At 41.1% G+C, this 17,217-nt stretch overlaps 1 protein-coding gene across 3 annotated transcripts; it reads left to right on the plus strand.

Moving 5' to 3' along the window:
• The first annotated feature begins 433 nt into the window (after window positions 1-433).
• On the plus strand, window positions 434-13,064 carry HNRNPU (heterogeneous nuclear ribonucleoprotein U). 3 transcript variants are annotated; one of them, XM_072141200.1, is made up of 15 exons: window positions 434-1,178; window positions 2,636-2,735; window positions 2,815-2,888; window positions 3,009-3,148; window positions 3,224-3,323; window positions 4,181-4,293; window positions 4,437-4,700; window positions 4,795-4,914; window positions 5,057-5,179; window positions 5,894-6,062; window positions 6,192-6,458; window positions 6,798-6,997; window positions 7,529-7,603; window positions 10,195-10,224; window positions 11,510-13,064. In XM_072141200.1, exons 1-15 carry the CDS (start codon window positions 620-622, stop codon window positions 11,510-11,512), a joined length of 2,337 nt encoding a protein of 778 aa, XP_071997301.1. In that variant the 5' UTR covers window positions 434-619; the 3' UTR covers window positions 11,513-13,064. The 3 variants fall into 3 exon arrangements, with proteins under 3 accessions (XP_071997301.1, XP_071997299.1, XP_071997300.1); XM_072141198.1 differs by having other exon boundaries at window positions 11,513-13,064; XM_072141199.1 differs by lacking the exons at window positions 10,195-10,224; window positions 11,510-13,064 and adding an exon at window positions 7,893-9,548 and having other exon boundaries at window positions 435-1,178.
• The last annotated feature ends 4,153 nt before the right edge of the window (window positions 13,065-17,217 follow it).

The following is a 17,217-nucleotide window of genomic DNA, read 5'->3' on the forward strand; positions in this document are numbered from 1 at the left end:
AGGGTGGTGGTCTTACCATGGAAGAGGCCATTTATTAAATATGGGATGCCCCTTTAACAGTCCATATACCCAAGAAGAGCATTACAGTAACGTGCTGCAGATGGGAAAGCCTCCCTCGCAATGCTGGAGCTCCAGGGATTTCCCTGCTGGCGGATACGGCGGGATGTGGGGTCCTTGGAGATCACAGCTGCGGTGAGCCGCACCCTCTTTTCGTCGGGGCCTGAGGTAATCGGTATGACCGGGCAGAGGGCGGGCCTTCCCCTGTGTGCTCTTGTACGGGCTCTATTACTGCGCCGCCGCTGGGATTTCCCGCGCCATAAACGTTTCTCTATCATGAGCCTCGAGTAGGTGGCGCTGTGGTGCGGGTGTGTGATGAATAGGGGGCGGGACTGGCGGAGCATGGCGCGCGAGAGCCCTCCCCTGCACGGGGGCGGGGTGTGTAAAACCTTGGCGATCCTCGTACTCACAGCCATTCTCTTCTCTTCCTCCCCCCAGAGGGCAGCGCGCTCTGTCCTTGTGTGCTCCGCCATTTTGAAGGAGTGAGACGCAGGGATAAGGAACCATCTACTGACGATTAGCCTGCAGACTACAAGTACAAGACTCCACCACCACCGCAAGCATGAGTTCCCCAGTCAACGTGAAAAAGCTCAAAGTGTCGGAACTGAAAGAGGAGCTAAAGAAGCGGCGCCTGAGTGATAAGGGACTGAAGGCCGAGCTCATGGAGAGGCTGCAGGCCGCACTGGACGACGAGACCACCACTGGCGGCGGCGTGGTCGCTGTGGGAGAAGGAATGGATGCCGCGGAGGGAGCGGAGCTGGAGGCCGGCACAGGAGAGGAGGAAGAAGAGGAGGACGAGGAAGGCATGGAGCTAGGCGGAGAGAACGGAGCCGAGGCGGCGCAGGACGACGGAGCCGAAGAGGAGGACGAGGCGGAGGCGGCAGCAGTAGTCGGCCAGGAAGATGAGAATGGCGACGACCAGGGCTTCCAGGAGGGTGAGGAGGAGGACGATGAGGAGGAGGATGAGGGCATCCCTGTAGGCCTGGAAGAGGAAGAGGAGGAGGAGGCGGCAGTGGATGAGAATGGTGATGAGACCAAACAAGACGAGGAAGCGGCGCCCAGCGGCCCCCTGCCCCTCATGGCCATCAAGTGCGAGGAGGCCGGAGCGTCGGCCCGGGGCGGTAAGTGCTTGTGTACACGGAGCGGCCGTTATTGTGTGATGTCACTTCCGGGAACCCTGCTGTGAGAAGCGACTGTGCCCCACACCTGCTCCCCTAGTCCTCCCCATCTGTGCATTGTCCATGGGTGGGGGAGGGGCAGTGCGTAGTGTACAAGGGCTAGATGGGTCTGCCTAATAATCTATTATACCCCTATGGATCATTAGGGTGCAATGGGAATCTGGATTACTTGAGGTTTGGTGGTAGAAATGGTTAATGATCTATCCCTCTGGGTAGAAACAGCAGCCTGTGGCGTTGTGTAACAATTATTGATGTGTCCGATTACAGGGAGTGCTGGGTGTGAAACCTGAATGTACTGGTGGAGGTGTCTACTCTCTGAGGAAATGCTATAGAGTAGTCTGTTTCTGTGTGGGGGTGGAGTGGCCCCCCTTTTTTTTTTTTTTTTGTAGACTTGAGGTGCATTTACACCTTTTGACTAATGGCAATTGCCACCCCATATTAAAGGGATTGTAAGAGGCTAACAAGGTGGGTTCTGCTTCTCTGAGTGGTGAGTGTTGGACCCAATGTCTGGTAATGCCCACCTATCCTGAAGCCAGGCCCTTATTCAATTACCTGGAATATATTTAGATTTCAGTCCCCCAGACAGATCAGTTTCTGTATCGCAATGTTTAGAAAGCTGCATTACTTCTCATTTTACAATGAATATGCTTGGTTTCATAACATGGGGAGATCCTGTTTGGCTGCTCCAGTTTTGCCTTTTACAGAACGTTTCTATTTGGCTAACATTTATAGGGTTATTGGCCTCTGAATGTGATGAAATGCATCAGAAGTAAAAATACAGATCTCACCAAGTGTTCAGCCCATCAATGGCCTCTGACTCTTCTGTTCAGTCATTGGCTTGTTGATATCACATAGGAAGTGGAGACCGACATGGACTGACCTAGACTTGTGGGGTAGCTTGTTAAATGCTTTTCTGACTAGTTTTGCTAAACAATTGTAATACACCTTTCCTCAAAAATCCTTATAAACCTCACGTAAACGTCTAATGTGTTGCTATGCACAGAAGGAACATTTTAACAAACTGTGGTTGTTACTGCAAAGAAACTTTGATTCATAATTGTGTAGGCTGCAGAGATTGAGTACATCCAACAAATTTGAAACCGCCATTATGCTTCCCCATCGCTTGGCTTGATGGGCCTAGTGTTTTTATAACTCTATCATTTGTTGAATATTTCTTGTTCTCCAGTGAGTTGAGTTCATCCACAAGACAAGCTGCTGGTAACAAGCAATTTGTGTATGTGTATAGGTGATGTGTATTGAGAGAACCACAGCGCCCCCCCCCCCTGCTATAGAATATGAACAGTTGTCACCATTAATAGAAGTGTTCAGAAATAAGACTATTGAAATTGTCTATTGAAATTTGTTTTGTACGTTATTAAAATGTTATATTTTCCTTGCAGATGGCAAAGATCAAAAGGATAAAAAACGTGGTGTGAAAAGGCCACGTGAGGATCATGGCCGAGGCTACTTTGAGTATATTGAGGAAAACAAATACAGCAGGTTTGTAAAGTACATGTTTGTATATTTTTTGTCTTTTGTGTTTTAATTGTGTGATAACTAACCATACGATATTGTGTAGGTCCAAGTCACCTCAACCCCCAGTGGAAGAGGAAGATGAAAAATATGATGAAACAAATGTTCTTCTGGACACATGTAAGTAGCACTGAAAATATTTGAAGAAACCCTGAATTTGTACTTTAGTGATTGTCTATAATATAGCAAATATTTATTTAATGTGGTAAAAGTATAGTCTAATTCTATGTATTTTTACAGATAACTGTGATCTTCACTTCAAAATATCACGGGATCGGTTAAGTGCTACTTCCCTCACTATGGAGAGCTTTGCTTTTCTTTGGGCTGGTGGCAGAGCCTCTTATGGTGTCCAAAAGGGCAAAGTTTGCTTTGAGATGAAGGCAAGTTCTTTTGGGCAAAGGTCTTCTAAGTCAGACTTTTGTACAACCCCCATACTAAATGTGCGTATTTTTTAGGTTACGGAAAAGGTACCTGTGAAACATCTGTACTCTAAAGACATTGATGTACATGAAGTACGTGTTGGATGGTCATTAAGCTCCAGTGGATTCATGCTAGGTTTGTTGTATTTTAAATCCCTTTATTAACCCCTCTCGGTTATCTAGCTCACTGGTGTCATCCAGGGCTGTGGAGTCACTAAGCCAAACCTCCTACTCCTCGATTTACTAACTCCCACGTACATGCGGCATGCCACTGATTCACAGTAGTTTCAGTCAACTTATGACTTAATACGGTGTTTTACATAATAAAAATTTGTTTGGGGTTCAACATAAATGACTATATAGAGTGATCAGGAAAACTGGATTAAGGCAGGACTGTTCAGTGCAGCAATTTCTACCCCTATAACTTGTCTGGGAGGACCTTCACTACAATGCATGTACATAATGTGCAGCATTCCGCAAATAAACACTGGACATTTGATTTAAGCAGTTTATGGAAACTTTACAGATGCTAATTATTTTCCTTAATCCTGATTTTCTGGTCACTGTAGATGAGTGCAAGCATTTCCAGTGCCTGTTTAGTGATCTATATGGGGAGGGGCTTCACTACTGAACATGAGCAAAAAGTGCACCTACATTAATCTCCTCTCTATATCCTTACATCAGGAATAGAACAGACATGACACATTCCATAATTTCCCTAAACTTGTAGAAAAAAATATTTGACACATACTACAGGGAAATAAATGAATTATATGTCGGTCCATTTTATCCAGACTCCACTAAAATGGTCACGACCCCACAGCTCTGGTGTCATCTTTGCAGCGCGTGTGTATCGGACCACTACATGGAGCTGCTGAGGCCAATGGCTGCCTGGCTTTTTATGGTTGGTGAAGCAGGGGATGACATTAAGGAACTTTCCTTATTGTGTGTATTGTTTGCCCCCTTGTATTAATCTGAGCAACTTATTTTTAGGCGAAGAAGAAAACTCTTATGGCTATTCACTAAAAGGATCAAAGTCTTTAAATGGGGTGGCTGAGGAGTATGGCGAGAAGTATGATGAGAATGATGTTATCACCTGTATGGCAGTAAGTGTTTTTTCAATATGATTAGTCTTACTTTGCATTGCTTGTCGTCTTACTACAAATGGTTTCCTTTACTTCCTTTAGATTTCCCTGCTTTTTAGTATTTGCTGATATTAATATAGTTTTTTTTTTTGTTTGTTTTATAGAATTTTGACAGTGATGAAGTTGAGCTTTCTTTTGCTAAAAATGGCCAGGACCTTGGAGTGGCTTTTAAAGTTGGCAAAGATGAGCTCTCTGAGAAACCTCTGTTTCCACATGTCCTCTGCCACAACTGTGCTGTTGAGTTCAACTTTGGCCAGCAAGCTGAACCATTCTTTCCACTTCCTGAAGGATTTGCCTTTATCCAGAATGTCCCACTTGAAGATCGTGAAAGAGGTCCTCTAGGACCTGAGCAGAAAAAGGATTGTGAGGTGAGAGGAGTCCCAACTATATTTCTTTGAAAAGTAAAGGTGTCCTGTGCCATATGGTTCTCATTCTATTTTCCTCTGCATTTTGTAACTTCAGGTCATCATGATGATTGGTTTGCCAGGAGCTGGAAAAACCACTTGGGTTAATAAGCAGGTTGAAGAGAATCCAGGGAAATACAATGTCCTTGGAACCAACAATATTATGGACAGAATGATGGTAAGGTTCCACTAAATGGCTTATAAATTCATGTGGTTCACTGATGTAAAATGGCAAGCCATTAAACTTGGTCCAGTCAATGCAAATATCCTTAAATGTAACTTGTGTATGTAATTTCTTTTTTCTTTTTTTCTCCTTCCAGGTTGGTAATAAAAAGACAACTGATACAGGAAAATTGAATGCTTTGCTGCAGAGGGCCCCCCAATGCCTTAGCAAGTTCATTGAAATAGCTGCCCGGAAGAAAAGACACTTTATTTTAGATCAAGTAAGTTGTGAGGGTTTTTTTTTATTTTCTGTATAATCCTAGATGCCTTGCTCAATGCTTCCTCCTTTAGTCAGTGATTTGGTTGCCACATGTGGTGGCCTACGACTCAAACTGCTTTCTTCACATCCGAAGACTCCCTAAAACCTCTTTAGTTCACTGCAGATTGTAAAGTTGCTGTGACTTCTACAGTTGTACAGATGTGTCCGAATCTCATGGTGCCCACTGCTTATATTGAGACTGTAAAAGCATGTTGTGAAGATTCTCATTGATGTCATAATCTTATGATTTTGTGTTTACATTTCACACAGTGTAGCTCAGGCCGGAAGCCACTTTGTCATCTTGTCTAATAGATTGCCTGACAAGTATTTTGTAATGGTACAAAATGGGTAGTGTAGAAAGTGTGATGGCAATTCTTATTTTCATTATATTTGAATTCCATAAGCACGCAGTCAAAAAGCTGTATTAGTATCTGTAATGAGTTCAAAAGGAGTGCGTTTTACATGTGATAATTGGGCTTCCCTTCCTGTGGAGAGCCAGTGTGGTACAGTCCATGCAATTGTATTGGTTGGAGATTGTAACAGAATATATGCTGAAATATTTATTAAGGTAATGGGACATGTAATGAAGTGCATCTTTACATGAAGAGCCCCCCCTTTCAGACTGAACCCTTTGGATTGAAACTGATCTGATAGAAATCTGTTTTTATTCCGACAGACAAATGTTACGGTTGCTGCACAGAGGAGGAAAATGTGCCTGTTTGCTGGCTTTCAGCGTAAAGCTGTTGTTGTGTGTCCAAGTGATGAGGTTTATAAAGAGCGGGCTCAGAAGAAAGCAGAGGTTGAAGGAAAAGACCTACCTGAACATGCTGTGCTTAAAATGAAAGGTAGGTCACGTGTGTGTGTGTGTGTGTGTGTTGGCTCCTTCCCGTGTAAGGTTGTTTAGTGGTAACAAGTTAAATGAAAATGCGGTCCTTGGCATGGTTTGCATTACACATGTTTGACCTTGTTTATAGGGAATTTTACACTACCAGAATCCAGTGAGTGCTTTGATGAGATTGTTTATGTGGAACTGCAAAAGGAAGAAGCTGAAAAACTTATTGAGCAGTATAAAGAGGAGAGCAAACAGTCTCTTCCTCCTGAAAAGAAACAAAATGTTGGTGCCAAAAAACCCAACAAGAACAAAAACAAATCCAGAGGTGGTGCAGGGCATGGACATGGTGGACATAGAGGCCGTGGAGGTGGAGGCTTTAATATGCGCGGAGGAAATTTCCGTGGTGGAGGTATGTTAAAACGCTGCTCTAGCTTTTGTTTAGCTTTTCCTTTTACTAAAGTGACATTTTGTTAGAAACGTCTGCAAACTGGTCTATAAAGTATTGGCAACCAATATTACTACAAATGTGATGAACAATGTGTTTAGCCAGTGGTATCTTATGGAAAAAGATGTTGGGTATGGAGGGTAGCTTTAGAAGTATTTATATACCTCCTATTGCTTTGGCAATAGTAGTGGAAATGCCAAACAAGACTGTCATAAATATTAACTTAATATTATTTTCTAATAGTTTTTTTAACATTATTTAGTCAATTTTTAACAAATATCTGACGAATATTTTGCTTTTCAGCTCCTGTGAATCGTGGAGGATTTAACAGGAGGGGCAACATGCCCCAGCGCGGTGGAGGTGCTGGTGGTGGTGGAGCAGTTGGTTATCCTTATCCTCGTGCACCAGCCTATCATAATAACCGGGGAGGATACAATAACCGTGGAAACTTTGGACGTGGTGGAGGTGGTTCTTCGATGCAGAGTCGTGGAAACTACAATCAAGTGAGTGGATTTTGTATAATGGTCATGTTTCCTTTACTCAACATGTTAAAGCTTTTAATTACTTCCTGTGATGCATATATACATGTTTAGAACGACTCATCCAGAAGGTGGACTTTAGACTACCCCAGTGTTATAAATTTTCAGGAGTACTAGATTAATGACTAATCAATCAGAGCAAAGACTCCTGGGCTAAAGGCAGCTAATTTGATCTAGGGCCACATCTAAACTTTGTAAGCTGGCGTACTGGTATCCAACCCATCTCTGGCAGATGGTGATGATTTTCATTACACAATGCATGGATCCGTGGTTCCTGAGGAAAAGCAGCAGTGTGGGTTTGTTTTTGTGTTTTTTTTTTTTTTTTGGTTTTTTTTTTCCTAATTTTGGAAACCCTGCTAAAACAAATCCAAACTAATGATTAAGACAAAGTAGACTTAAAGCCTGCTTGGGATAGTCTCAATGGATTCATGTTACACAACACATTTAATTGCTTTTATAGCAGTATTCTAAAACTATAAACTTTTGTTATTCCAGAACTATAGAGGAAGGGGAAACAACCGTGGCTTCAAAAACCATTCTCAGGGCTACAACCAGTGGCAGCAGCAGGGTGTAAGTATAGCAATCATAGTAATGGCTTCCTAACTGGTGGCCAACTCGGTACTACAGCCTCTAACATGGAATCGCCTGACTCTAGACTTGGCCAGTTTCCTTTCTTATATTCCACATACTGTAGGATACATAAGAGTTAAAGGATTTCTTGGTATCCAGTCGTCATTAGGCTCCTAGTTTAATGCATACAAGGCTAAAAGTCATATGTAACACATAACCAAGCAGTTCTTGGTATCTAAGCTTACAAGCTTGTTAACATGTTAATATTTACCCCTTTTTCTAATTGCAGCAATACTGGGGTCAAAAGCCATGGAGCCAGCAGTACCACCAAGGATATTATTGAATACCCACATAAAAATGAACTGATACATATTTCTCTTCAAAACCTTCACAAGAAGTCGACTGTTTTTCTTTAGGCTAACTTTAAAACAAAACATTCCACAAGAGGAAGTGCCTGCGGGTTCTTTATCGGTTTTGTTTAATTATTTTAGTTGCTTTCTGGGTTGGATTTTGTTTATGTAAATTTTTATTGCAGTTTTAAAGTGATTCATAAGAATCCCTCAGAATTGTGCACGATAAGAGAATGTGTCAGTATTTCAGGGTTCTACATTTTATCTGTAAATTTATTTTTGTTTTTTACCATATAAAAGTAAAGATGTTGCTTTGTAACTTGTGTTTTTTTTTTTTTTTTTTTAAAGTAAATTTCACTCCATCAAGCCCCAGAAAGGAAAGTCAGGATTTACTGCTGTCTCTTAATATGATGGCATAAAGGTTGTTGGACTGTATTGTGGTCCTTTAACCTGGGCCATGCAATGAGAATGTGTGTGCTAGTTCTGGGAGTGACCATTCTACTCTGAGGGTGTGAAGGCTGTTTGTTGCCTAGGATAGGGGGAATGTACTGAAAGTACACAGTTGTGAGCAAATTAGTGAGGCTGGAGTGCATGTCTATAGCTCTTAAATTTTCTGCTTGACCTTTGGAAACCGCAGAGACTTTAACTTGTGAAGGTTTAAAACTGTGTTTGCCATTTGTTTAATTCTGATTCTACAAGGAAAAGGCAGATTTGCCTGTTTCTTATTAAACTAAACTTGTTGTAAATCTAGTTGTCTGGGATCTGTATGAAGTTAGCCGTGTTTGTATCTCCACTATCCCTTCCCTTGCAGTTAATTTGCCTAGTATGCTTATAGTTGCACCATCATTGTAAACTAACGATATTGTGAGTTACATTACTATAGCTTTTTTGGAAAAAAAATGTCAGTTCTTTCCATTTTGCCTGCTAACCTCTATCGAGGGTGAGCTGGAATACATCCATATAACACTTGCAATAAATAAAAGTGAATTACACTCTGTTTGGGACTGTCACCAACTTTTAAGAAAAATCCCTTGCCCCCATACAACTGCCATGGCTGTGATATGCTTAGACTTGACTGAATTAAAGAGATCAAAGGAATGTGCCGATGTCCACACTCTCTCCACTATAAACTAGTGGATTGGGATGCCGTCCATTTACAGCAGTTTGGCCTTGGTCCGTATGCACATCTGAAAGGCCATAGCGTGGCAGTCGCCTCAGATATACACCAGCTGCTTTATTTTGCTATTCAAGACCTGTGCAAAGCAGTTCAACGGTGTCCCAACCCTGCGATGAGAAGCATGGTATAAAGTAAACCGTTACATCGAGGGATTTTCACCCATGTCCCATCTGACTGGTACAAAATACTATGGAGCACCTGACGTTCTATGGCTTTAATGCCTGTAAGGTAAAGTTTGTCAAGCCTGCCTCCCGTCTTTTAACTTTTGGATGGGAGCGTCTCCAATGAACTGACTTTGTAAATAAAGCTTGATTTACTATTTTAACTCATTTCTGGTAAGTTGTATACCTCCGTTAATCCCTTTTACACAAAGGGATTTCCCCCTCTTCTAGTCTGAAATAAAGTACTCTCTCATTTCTCTGGTGCCTGGTTAATTTCATGTGTGATCGTTTCCGGGAAAGTGGCAACGTTAACAAATACATTATGGTTTTAATGCAAACTACTTGTATAACTGTTCCAGGGCTGATGTAAAGGATTTGGAAGCATTGGTGTTAATGTCTAGATTTTATGCTTGGCCCAAATTAAAACTGCACCATGAAGGCAATCAAAGGCTACAATAGACAAATGTGCAGTAAGAGGTGTGCTGAAGAGCTGCTCAGGTGTGATCTGTTATACTGTAGAGGGTCTTATGAAATGTCTCACCCTTGTAGTAAGGAAGTGATTGCTATATGTAGGGGCTGTGTTGCTTCTATACCGAGCAAAAGATTGGAAGGTTTTTGTATTGCTTACAAACCTAGAAGTTGCATCTAGGGAAGCCCTACTAAACCTATTTTTTTAATTTTATTTTTACCAAAATTAGTGTGCCGCCTTTTTCTAGTAACTAAACTTGAGACCTTGTTTTGTGGCTTCTATTGCATCCCATTCTCTGCGTTACTGGCAGAAATTTCTGAAGACTGCCTCACATTAGCATGGCAATGGGGCTACAGACAGCTGGTAAATCTGCTTGTTACATTATGGTATGATTCTATTACTGGTGTGTGAATATTTTGTTTTTGTTTTTTCAGAATTCGTTTTGCATGAATTCCCTGTCAAATGTGAGTAACATTCCACATGCTTTTACTAGCACCAAGATTGAAAATGTCTTGAATCATGTCTATAGCCAGGTTAAGAGGTCTAGTTGGCCCTCACGCTGCTCTAAAATGTCTAATCACGTTGTTATGCTTTTGCATACTTACACTTTGGGGCGTTCACTTGTAACCCTAACATTGATTCTGAGTTTAGGGACTGAAAGAACAAGAATATTGTTAATAAAAGATGTCCCCGTTTCAGCAAGTGGTTATTCCATGGAGTGAACTTGGCTAAGAATTAAAGCCCGCCAATCTACATTAGATGGCTGTTAATACAAAAAATCACTTTAAAGGACACCTGTCATCAGGTCTCTGCCACTAGTCCTGTCACCTCTTCCTGTTGGAGCAGTTCACAAGGATCCCATCCCAGCCTTTATCTAGTTATTTCATACATTATTCATTTTCAAATCATCTATTTTTTATCATGTAAATGAGGCTGGTCACATGGTCAAAGGCAGTGATGTCACCCCTGTTACCCCTCCCCTCTCCTCCCCCTGCTCATGTCTGTGTGTAATGTATAGTAAAGCATGGCTAGTGTGTGTATGTCATCTGCTGACATGCTGCATCCTCCTAATATACAGGTGAGAGAGACAGACATCAGCTACACATGAATATGACATGTTCTGCTGTAACATGGCTGCCCGGAGCTGCTGTATCTTTCCTATACGCACGCACGCACGCACGCACACACGCACATGCACATGCACTCACAGGCTGCAGGGGGCGCCAGCACCAGGGAGCACATCATTATACAGCCTCACATCATTATACAGGCTGTCAGTCAAGCACTGGGGGTGTGGCTGTACCTCCCACTCATGAATAGAGTGGACAGCTTGAATATGCTAATGCTTCATTGGACATTTCACAGGTCATTTGCATACAGCTTTAGGACCTCATTGCTTAGGTTTACAGGCATGTAGAGGGACAATGAAGGGATAGAGGCAATGCTCTCTAATGGCAGTTTAGGAAAATATATTTAGTTTAGGGGGGTTATTTTGCATGACGGGTTCTCTTTAAGCTTGGTGGTTTTAGGACATTGCAAAACTCTGATATTTAAGGTTGGATTTAATGGTCATCTTGTAAGGATGTTTCAAACACCCTTCTAAGTTGTAGTTTCTACAGTAGGGTTGCCATGTCTGTTTACATATAAAATCTCTGGTGTACAGATCAGTGATGACAAAACTACAGTCTTTTTTTGTATTGCATCATTCCCTACTTGTCCTGTGTAACACGGCCATTCTGTTTCTTTCAGTAGTTTGTCTTGCACAATCAACATACTTGGTAAGTACTATTTATATTGGTAAGTATTTATTCTCCTACACATGGCGGCTTAATGTTGTAGATGGGTATTGGCTATGCCTATAATGGTAAACCCAATATAACTGATTAGATGTCTTGCATCTAAACTTTAGACCTCATTGTTTCATGATACACTTGTCTCCCAGAAGACTGCTGGTCTAGTATTGTGCAAGCAAAGGTTAATGGAGCCATATATGCTACTCGCCTAATTATTGCTGATTAAGGTGTTTCTCCAGTGTAATATATGTAGTGACCCTCGTTCCTGCTCTGCCACTTTCTATTTGGCAAGGTCTGCTTGTACATATAGTGGGTATTAAGATTATGCTCTTGTACACAGCGATAATCATTTGTAACACTGCAATTCTGGAAAAGAATGAAGTCACTGGCCTATTAAGAGGCCAAAAAATCATAGGTTTTCAACAAGCCATCTTGGTAGACAAACTTTAAAATTGACTAATACTTCCATCATAGTTACTTCCCGAATGACCACTTACCATGGTATTCCGCCTAACCAGAGTATGTGAAATGATCTACCCGTCTAATTTACCTATGGAAAGGTTTTACTAAATGGGTTAATACGTATGACCTGATTGTTACTGCAGAAACAAGGTTCAAGTCTGTGGCTTTATATGGAAATGCATTCCCATTTCGAAAATCTAACATTTGTTACCTTCCTAGTTTGAAAAAAAACATGTGATATGTCTTTTCCCTGTGAAAATGAATCTAAGGATAATTGGGATATTACTGTTAATACAGTAATGAACTTGGTGTCTAGTCTTTTGCTCCTGATGCCTATTAAAATTGCTGTTTATTCTGTGTACCTCAGCATGTAGAGCTCTAATTCTGACAATGGGCAATGCTGTGGTTCACCTCTACATCTCATGATCATTGGTCCATGAGATTGCGCTTGCTTTGCCTGTACTTCTGGGCTCAGACAAAAAATTCCCATAATGGGTATGGAGAACATCAACTTGCATTTCCAGTACAATGCGGTACCTAGCTGTCATGCCATAAGTTTAATTTATACTGAGGATTATCCACTGGTATGATTATGGAAGGAGATGAAGGCAATAATCAACCTAATTTTATTAAGCTTTATACATCTTGTACTACAGAATGTCAATTCTGTCATGGGCTCTTGGTACACAACAAAACACCAAACGGAGATCAGCCCTATGAAAAGTATTTGTGCAGAGGCTTCATATTTGCGGAGTCATTGTCTACAATGTTAATGGAGCCATGTGCAAGACTTGCTATTGACTGCTATTGAGCTTTACTATAATGCTTCGAGAACACTTGCCATGCTTCCAACATGTACCTACTCCAGGGATGCATTTTATGCCAGCACAGAACTTGTTAATGCATCTAATAATGGCAAATCCTGATTCTTTCCTTGCTAAACCAGTGTGAATTTGAGGTGTTGGATAGCACGGTGTCTATAGATTGCCATAACTATACATTGTTGTGCAACCTTAAAAAAAAAAAAGCAAATGGGCCAATACATGAAAGTAACTTTTTACAGTGAAGTTTCTTGGTACTTGGTTAGCAAAAACAAACTGCACTATAAATTTGGAAACCAGCTCTAGAAATTTGAGTTGTATTATTAGCTGGATGGGGTTTTTGTTTTACGTAGGTTTTTTTATTATAGCATTCACTGTGGAAGGTACTTATAGTTCAAAGAGCTTATGAACCATCTTTGAAGATACCTGTACCCATGCCTTGTGCCAAAGATATGGCAAGAAATGCTTAATAAAAATTAAGGTATTTTAAATAACCCCCCCCCCCCCGATTTCCCCCCCCCCCCCCCCTTGTATTAAATAAAAATATTTTGTATAAAACTGCGTTCTTGTGTCTTACTGGCAGTCATCAATCTGGGTGGAATCTTCTATTTCCTTTTCATGGTACATTGGTGCTGGTTCACAACCCTCTTGGTAGTCTGCTGTCATCAGGACATACTCTTAAATGACATCTTCCATCGGTTTTACTGGACTTTTTTATTAACTCTATAGGCTGTAATTGTGGGAATGTAGATTAAAAAAAGCACCTGGAACTTCCTAGTAGGACACGTCTACCATGAGTAAAACTGGTGGTAGATGTGCTTTTTTTAAAGTTTTAATGTTAGTGGGTAACATGTTTAAAGAGGACCTGTCACCCATAAACTAAGCAGCTTCTAGTGCTTGAACAAACGCAGCAGTTTCCAGTAACGCTAACATTGTGGCAGGACTGCTCACAAAGCGGTCAATGTATTCATGAGGGGGCTGTCCGAGGCGCTGCCTCTGTCCCATCTGACGCCCCGCTCGCTCCATAGGGTAGCGGTGACTGTCGCGCGTTATGCGCCAGTCACCTCCCCTAACCGTGCCCCAAACTCCATCCCCTCATTAATACATCGGACCACTTTGCGAGCGGTCCGACGATTACATTGTACCCTGCCGCATTGTTAGAGTGATAGCGGTTACCTCCGGTAACGCCATCTAACACTGTGGCATTTGTTAAGCACTAGGAGCTGCTTACTTTATGGGTAACAGGTCCTATGGGTAGTAAGCAGCTGCTAGTGCTGACATTTTGGGTGACAGGTCCTCTTTAAATCTAGTTTTCCAGCAGAATTCTAAAGAGTTTTCCCACAAAAGAAATTGGGTGCTATCCTGTGGATAGGGACCAACTTGCTGATCCTTTGGGGGCTCTGTGAGAATGCCCACAGATCATGAGAACGAGGGGTATTGATGAGGTCCCAGGTACCTCTGGCAGATCTCTCGTCACTCATAGATTAATGGAGCAGACTGCTGCACATGACCATTCTGGTCCATGGAGCTGAGATCGCCAAGTGCCTTGTGTTGGGGCCTAATGTGTTTCATGGATAAATCTGTTTTAATGTTCAGATCTGTGGTTTTGACAATTAGTTTTCTTGGTTCCGCATTCATTAGGTTAACGGCCTGTATTTTGTATAGATACTTTGCAGCTACAGATCATCCTAAGAGTGTTTAGAATGCACTGCAATGCTGCCTGAAAATCACTTAAATGGATGCTATAGGGTTCCATCCGCTCCAAGGTATTGAACCGAAGTGTGATGTCTTTGTTCCTCTTCCCACTGTCTCCCGAATACAAGTGACTGTAACTTCTGTTTGTAGGGAACATATGAGGGGTTTCTCTTTGTTTTGAGATGCTGAAGCTGGGTTCTAAAATTGAGTTATTGGTCCTCTGACTAATCTGATCAACCTCTACAAAGAAGGTAAGTTGGAGACGGCTGGGAATGGTGTTCATTGATGGTATATCTAAAAGGTTACTGTCAAGCACAGAAAATGGGCTGTATTAAGAGTCCCTGGACACGTTACTAGTCACAGCACATGTATTGTGGCTTCCATGGGTTCTCCTCAGTCGTATCACTCTTGCCCTGTATTTACAATAGAGATTTCTGATGGTTCTTTCACCTGTAATCCTGACAAGGGGACTCTTAAAGATAGTTATTTCAGATTAGGAAAAAGATATGCAGGGAAACCAAGTTACAATATACAAGTACTTGAATGGATAGTAAAGAGATAGTAAAGAGATTTTTTTTTTTTTTTTTTTTTTTTTTTTTTTTTTTTTTTTAACCTATGCCTTCAACCATCACAAGGGAAGATCATCCACACCTAAAGTTATATTTTTTACAATAGGACTTTTTTTAAAAAAAAATTGAATCTCCCCGTTGATAGTTGTATATATCCACCACTGTTGGTATCTGTTTCAATCTGTCAATGCCAGTATTATGGAGTAATTTGCACTTGAAATGCTGTGCACCACGGTTATTGAGGATTTTAGACCATCCAATATTGTGGTGAAGCAAACTAAACAAATCAGTCTTGTACTGCACCTGATTAATCAGTGTCTCTGATGCTGGAGGATTAATCTGCTGCAGCAGAGACCTATATAGTTTTACTGTTCACTGGTCTAAAGACTGATGCGTTAACCCCTACGCGGCCCTGCGGGGGACGTTCTATAACGTCCTGCTTCTGGCACCGGCTCACGAACTGAGACCGCACCAGAAGCAGTGTCTGCTGGCGGTATATTGTAGTTGACACTGTGCTCTAACACCCACGATCGGAACCGGCTCCAATTGTGAGTGTTCCCTCTATGGATCTGATCCAGGTTTGGGCAGCGCGAGGTTGGCAGAGTGCCCTGGGGCTGCCCGATCTTCTTGGTAGTCAGACCCCTTCCGGGTCTGACTGTAAACTGTCTGCGCATGCGTTGGCACACTGATTTACAATGAAATAGTATTGTAGAGCAGTGTATTGAACTAGACCAGTTTGCATAAGTAAAAAAAAAAAAGTTAAAACACTAAAGTTTAAACATTATACACAGAATAAATAAAAAAATAAATACATAAAAATATAAGCTCCTAAAATGTCACTTTCCCATACAAAAACTTAAAGTATTAAAAAAAACACACACAAAAAAACCCCCACATATTTGGTATTGCTGCATCCGAACAATCTGTATTATAAAACAAAATTGTTACTGGACTTTCACGGCAAACAAAAATAAAACCCTAGCAAAAAAAACAGAAAAACATTTTTAAAACTTAAAAAAAAAAAAAAGTGATTAAAAAAAAATGTTATACACTCTAAAATAAGAAGAACAAGCTCTCCCTCCTCCCCGCAGATGGATGCCATGGCAGGACCCCAGAGCTGCCTGATGGTAGTGCCTGAAAGATGGCATTGTTGACTTCATCTTAAAGGCACAGTGTCAGCCTATGCATGTGCATAAGCTGACACTGCTAATATCCAGCAATACATGAGTATTGCAAGCTACTATCATGAACTTATCAAAAATAAGTCTAAATCATAACACAAACCCCACATATAGTATCACCGTGTCTGTAACAACACATAGAATACAAGTAAATCATTATTGAACCTGCACAATGAATTCTGTAAAAAAAAAAAAAAAAAAAAAACTGCCAAAAATCATGATTTTTACCTATTGAATCCCCTGAAAAATGCAATAAGTGATCTAAAAAACAAATGTACTCCAGAAGGATACCATTAGTACAAAGTACATGTCCCACAAAAAACAAGCCATCAACCGTCGCCGTAGTTAAAAAAATAAAATAAAATTATAGGATTTTATTTGGCAAATCAAGTAAAATGTAAGAAAAATATACGACCCATGGAATAAAGATAACATGATTATTAGGCTATACGGGGAACATGAAAAAAATAAAAAGGAAAAAAATCCAGTACAGAATTGATGCTTTTGTACTCCTGCTTCAAAAAAAAAAAAAAAAGTTCCTAAATTTTCAACAATCGGGGCTACCAACCCCATCTTATCCTGCAAGAAAAAAATGCCATCACATGGCCCCTATAACAAAAAAAAAGCTAAAATTCTATACCCTGCAAAAGGGGCCAATGAGGAAACTAAAATCCTGGCAGCTGCAGGGCACTCCTTCCCTCTTGTGCCTCGGTGTGAGCCTATAAAATAAGTAATACCCACATGTTGGAAGTCTCTGTACTCGGGAAAAATCTCTTTTTATCTTTTGGAAATGTGTAAATTTTAGGGCTAAATGTATAACCGAAAAATTTGACCATTCTAATTTTCACCTCCATTTTGATTCAATTACTATGAAGATCTCAAGGGGTTAATCTGTCTAGATAGTTTGAGGGGTGCAGATTTGAAAATTATTTGATT

The sequence above is a fragment of the Engystomops pustulosus genome, chromosome 3, assembly GCF_040894005.1.
Source record: "Engystomops pustulosus chromosome 3, aEngPut4.maternal, whole genome shotgun sequence".
Taxonomy (NCBI): domain Eukaryota; kingdom Metazoa; phylum Chordata; class Amphibia; order Anura; family Leptodactylidae; genus Engystomops; species Engystomops pustulosus.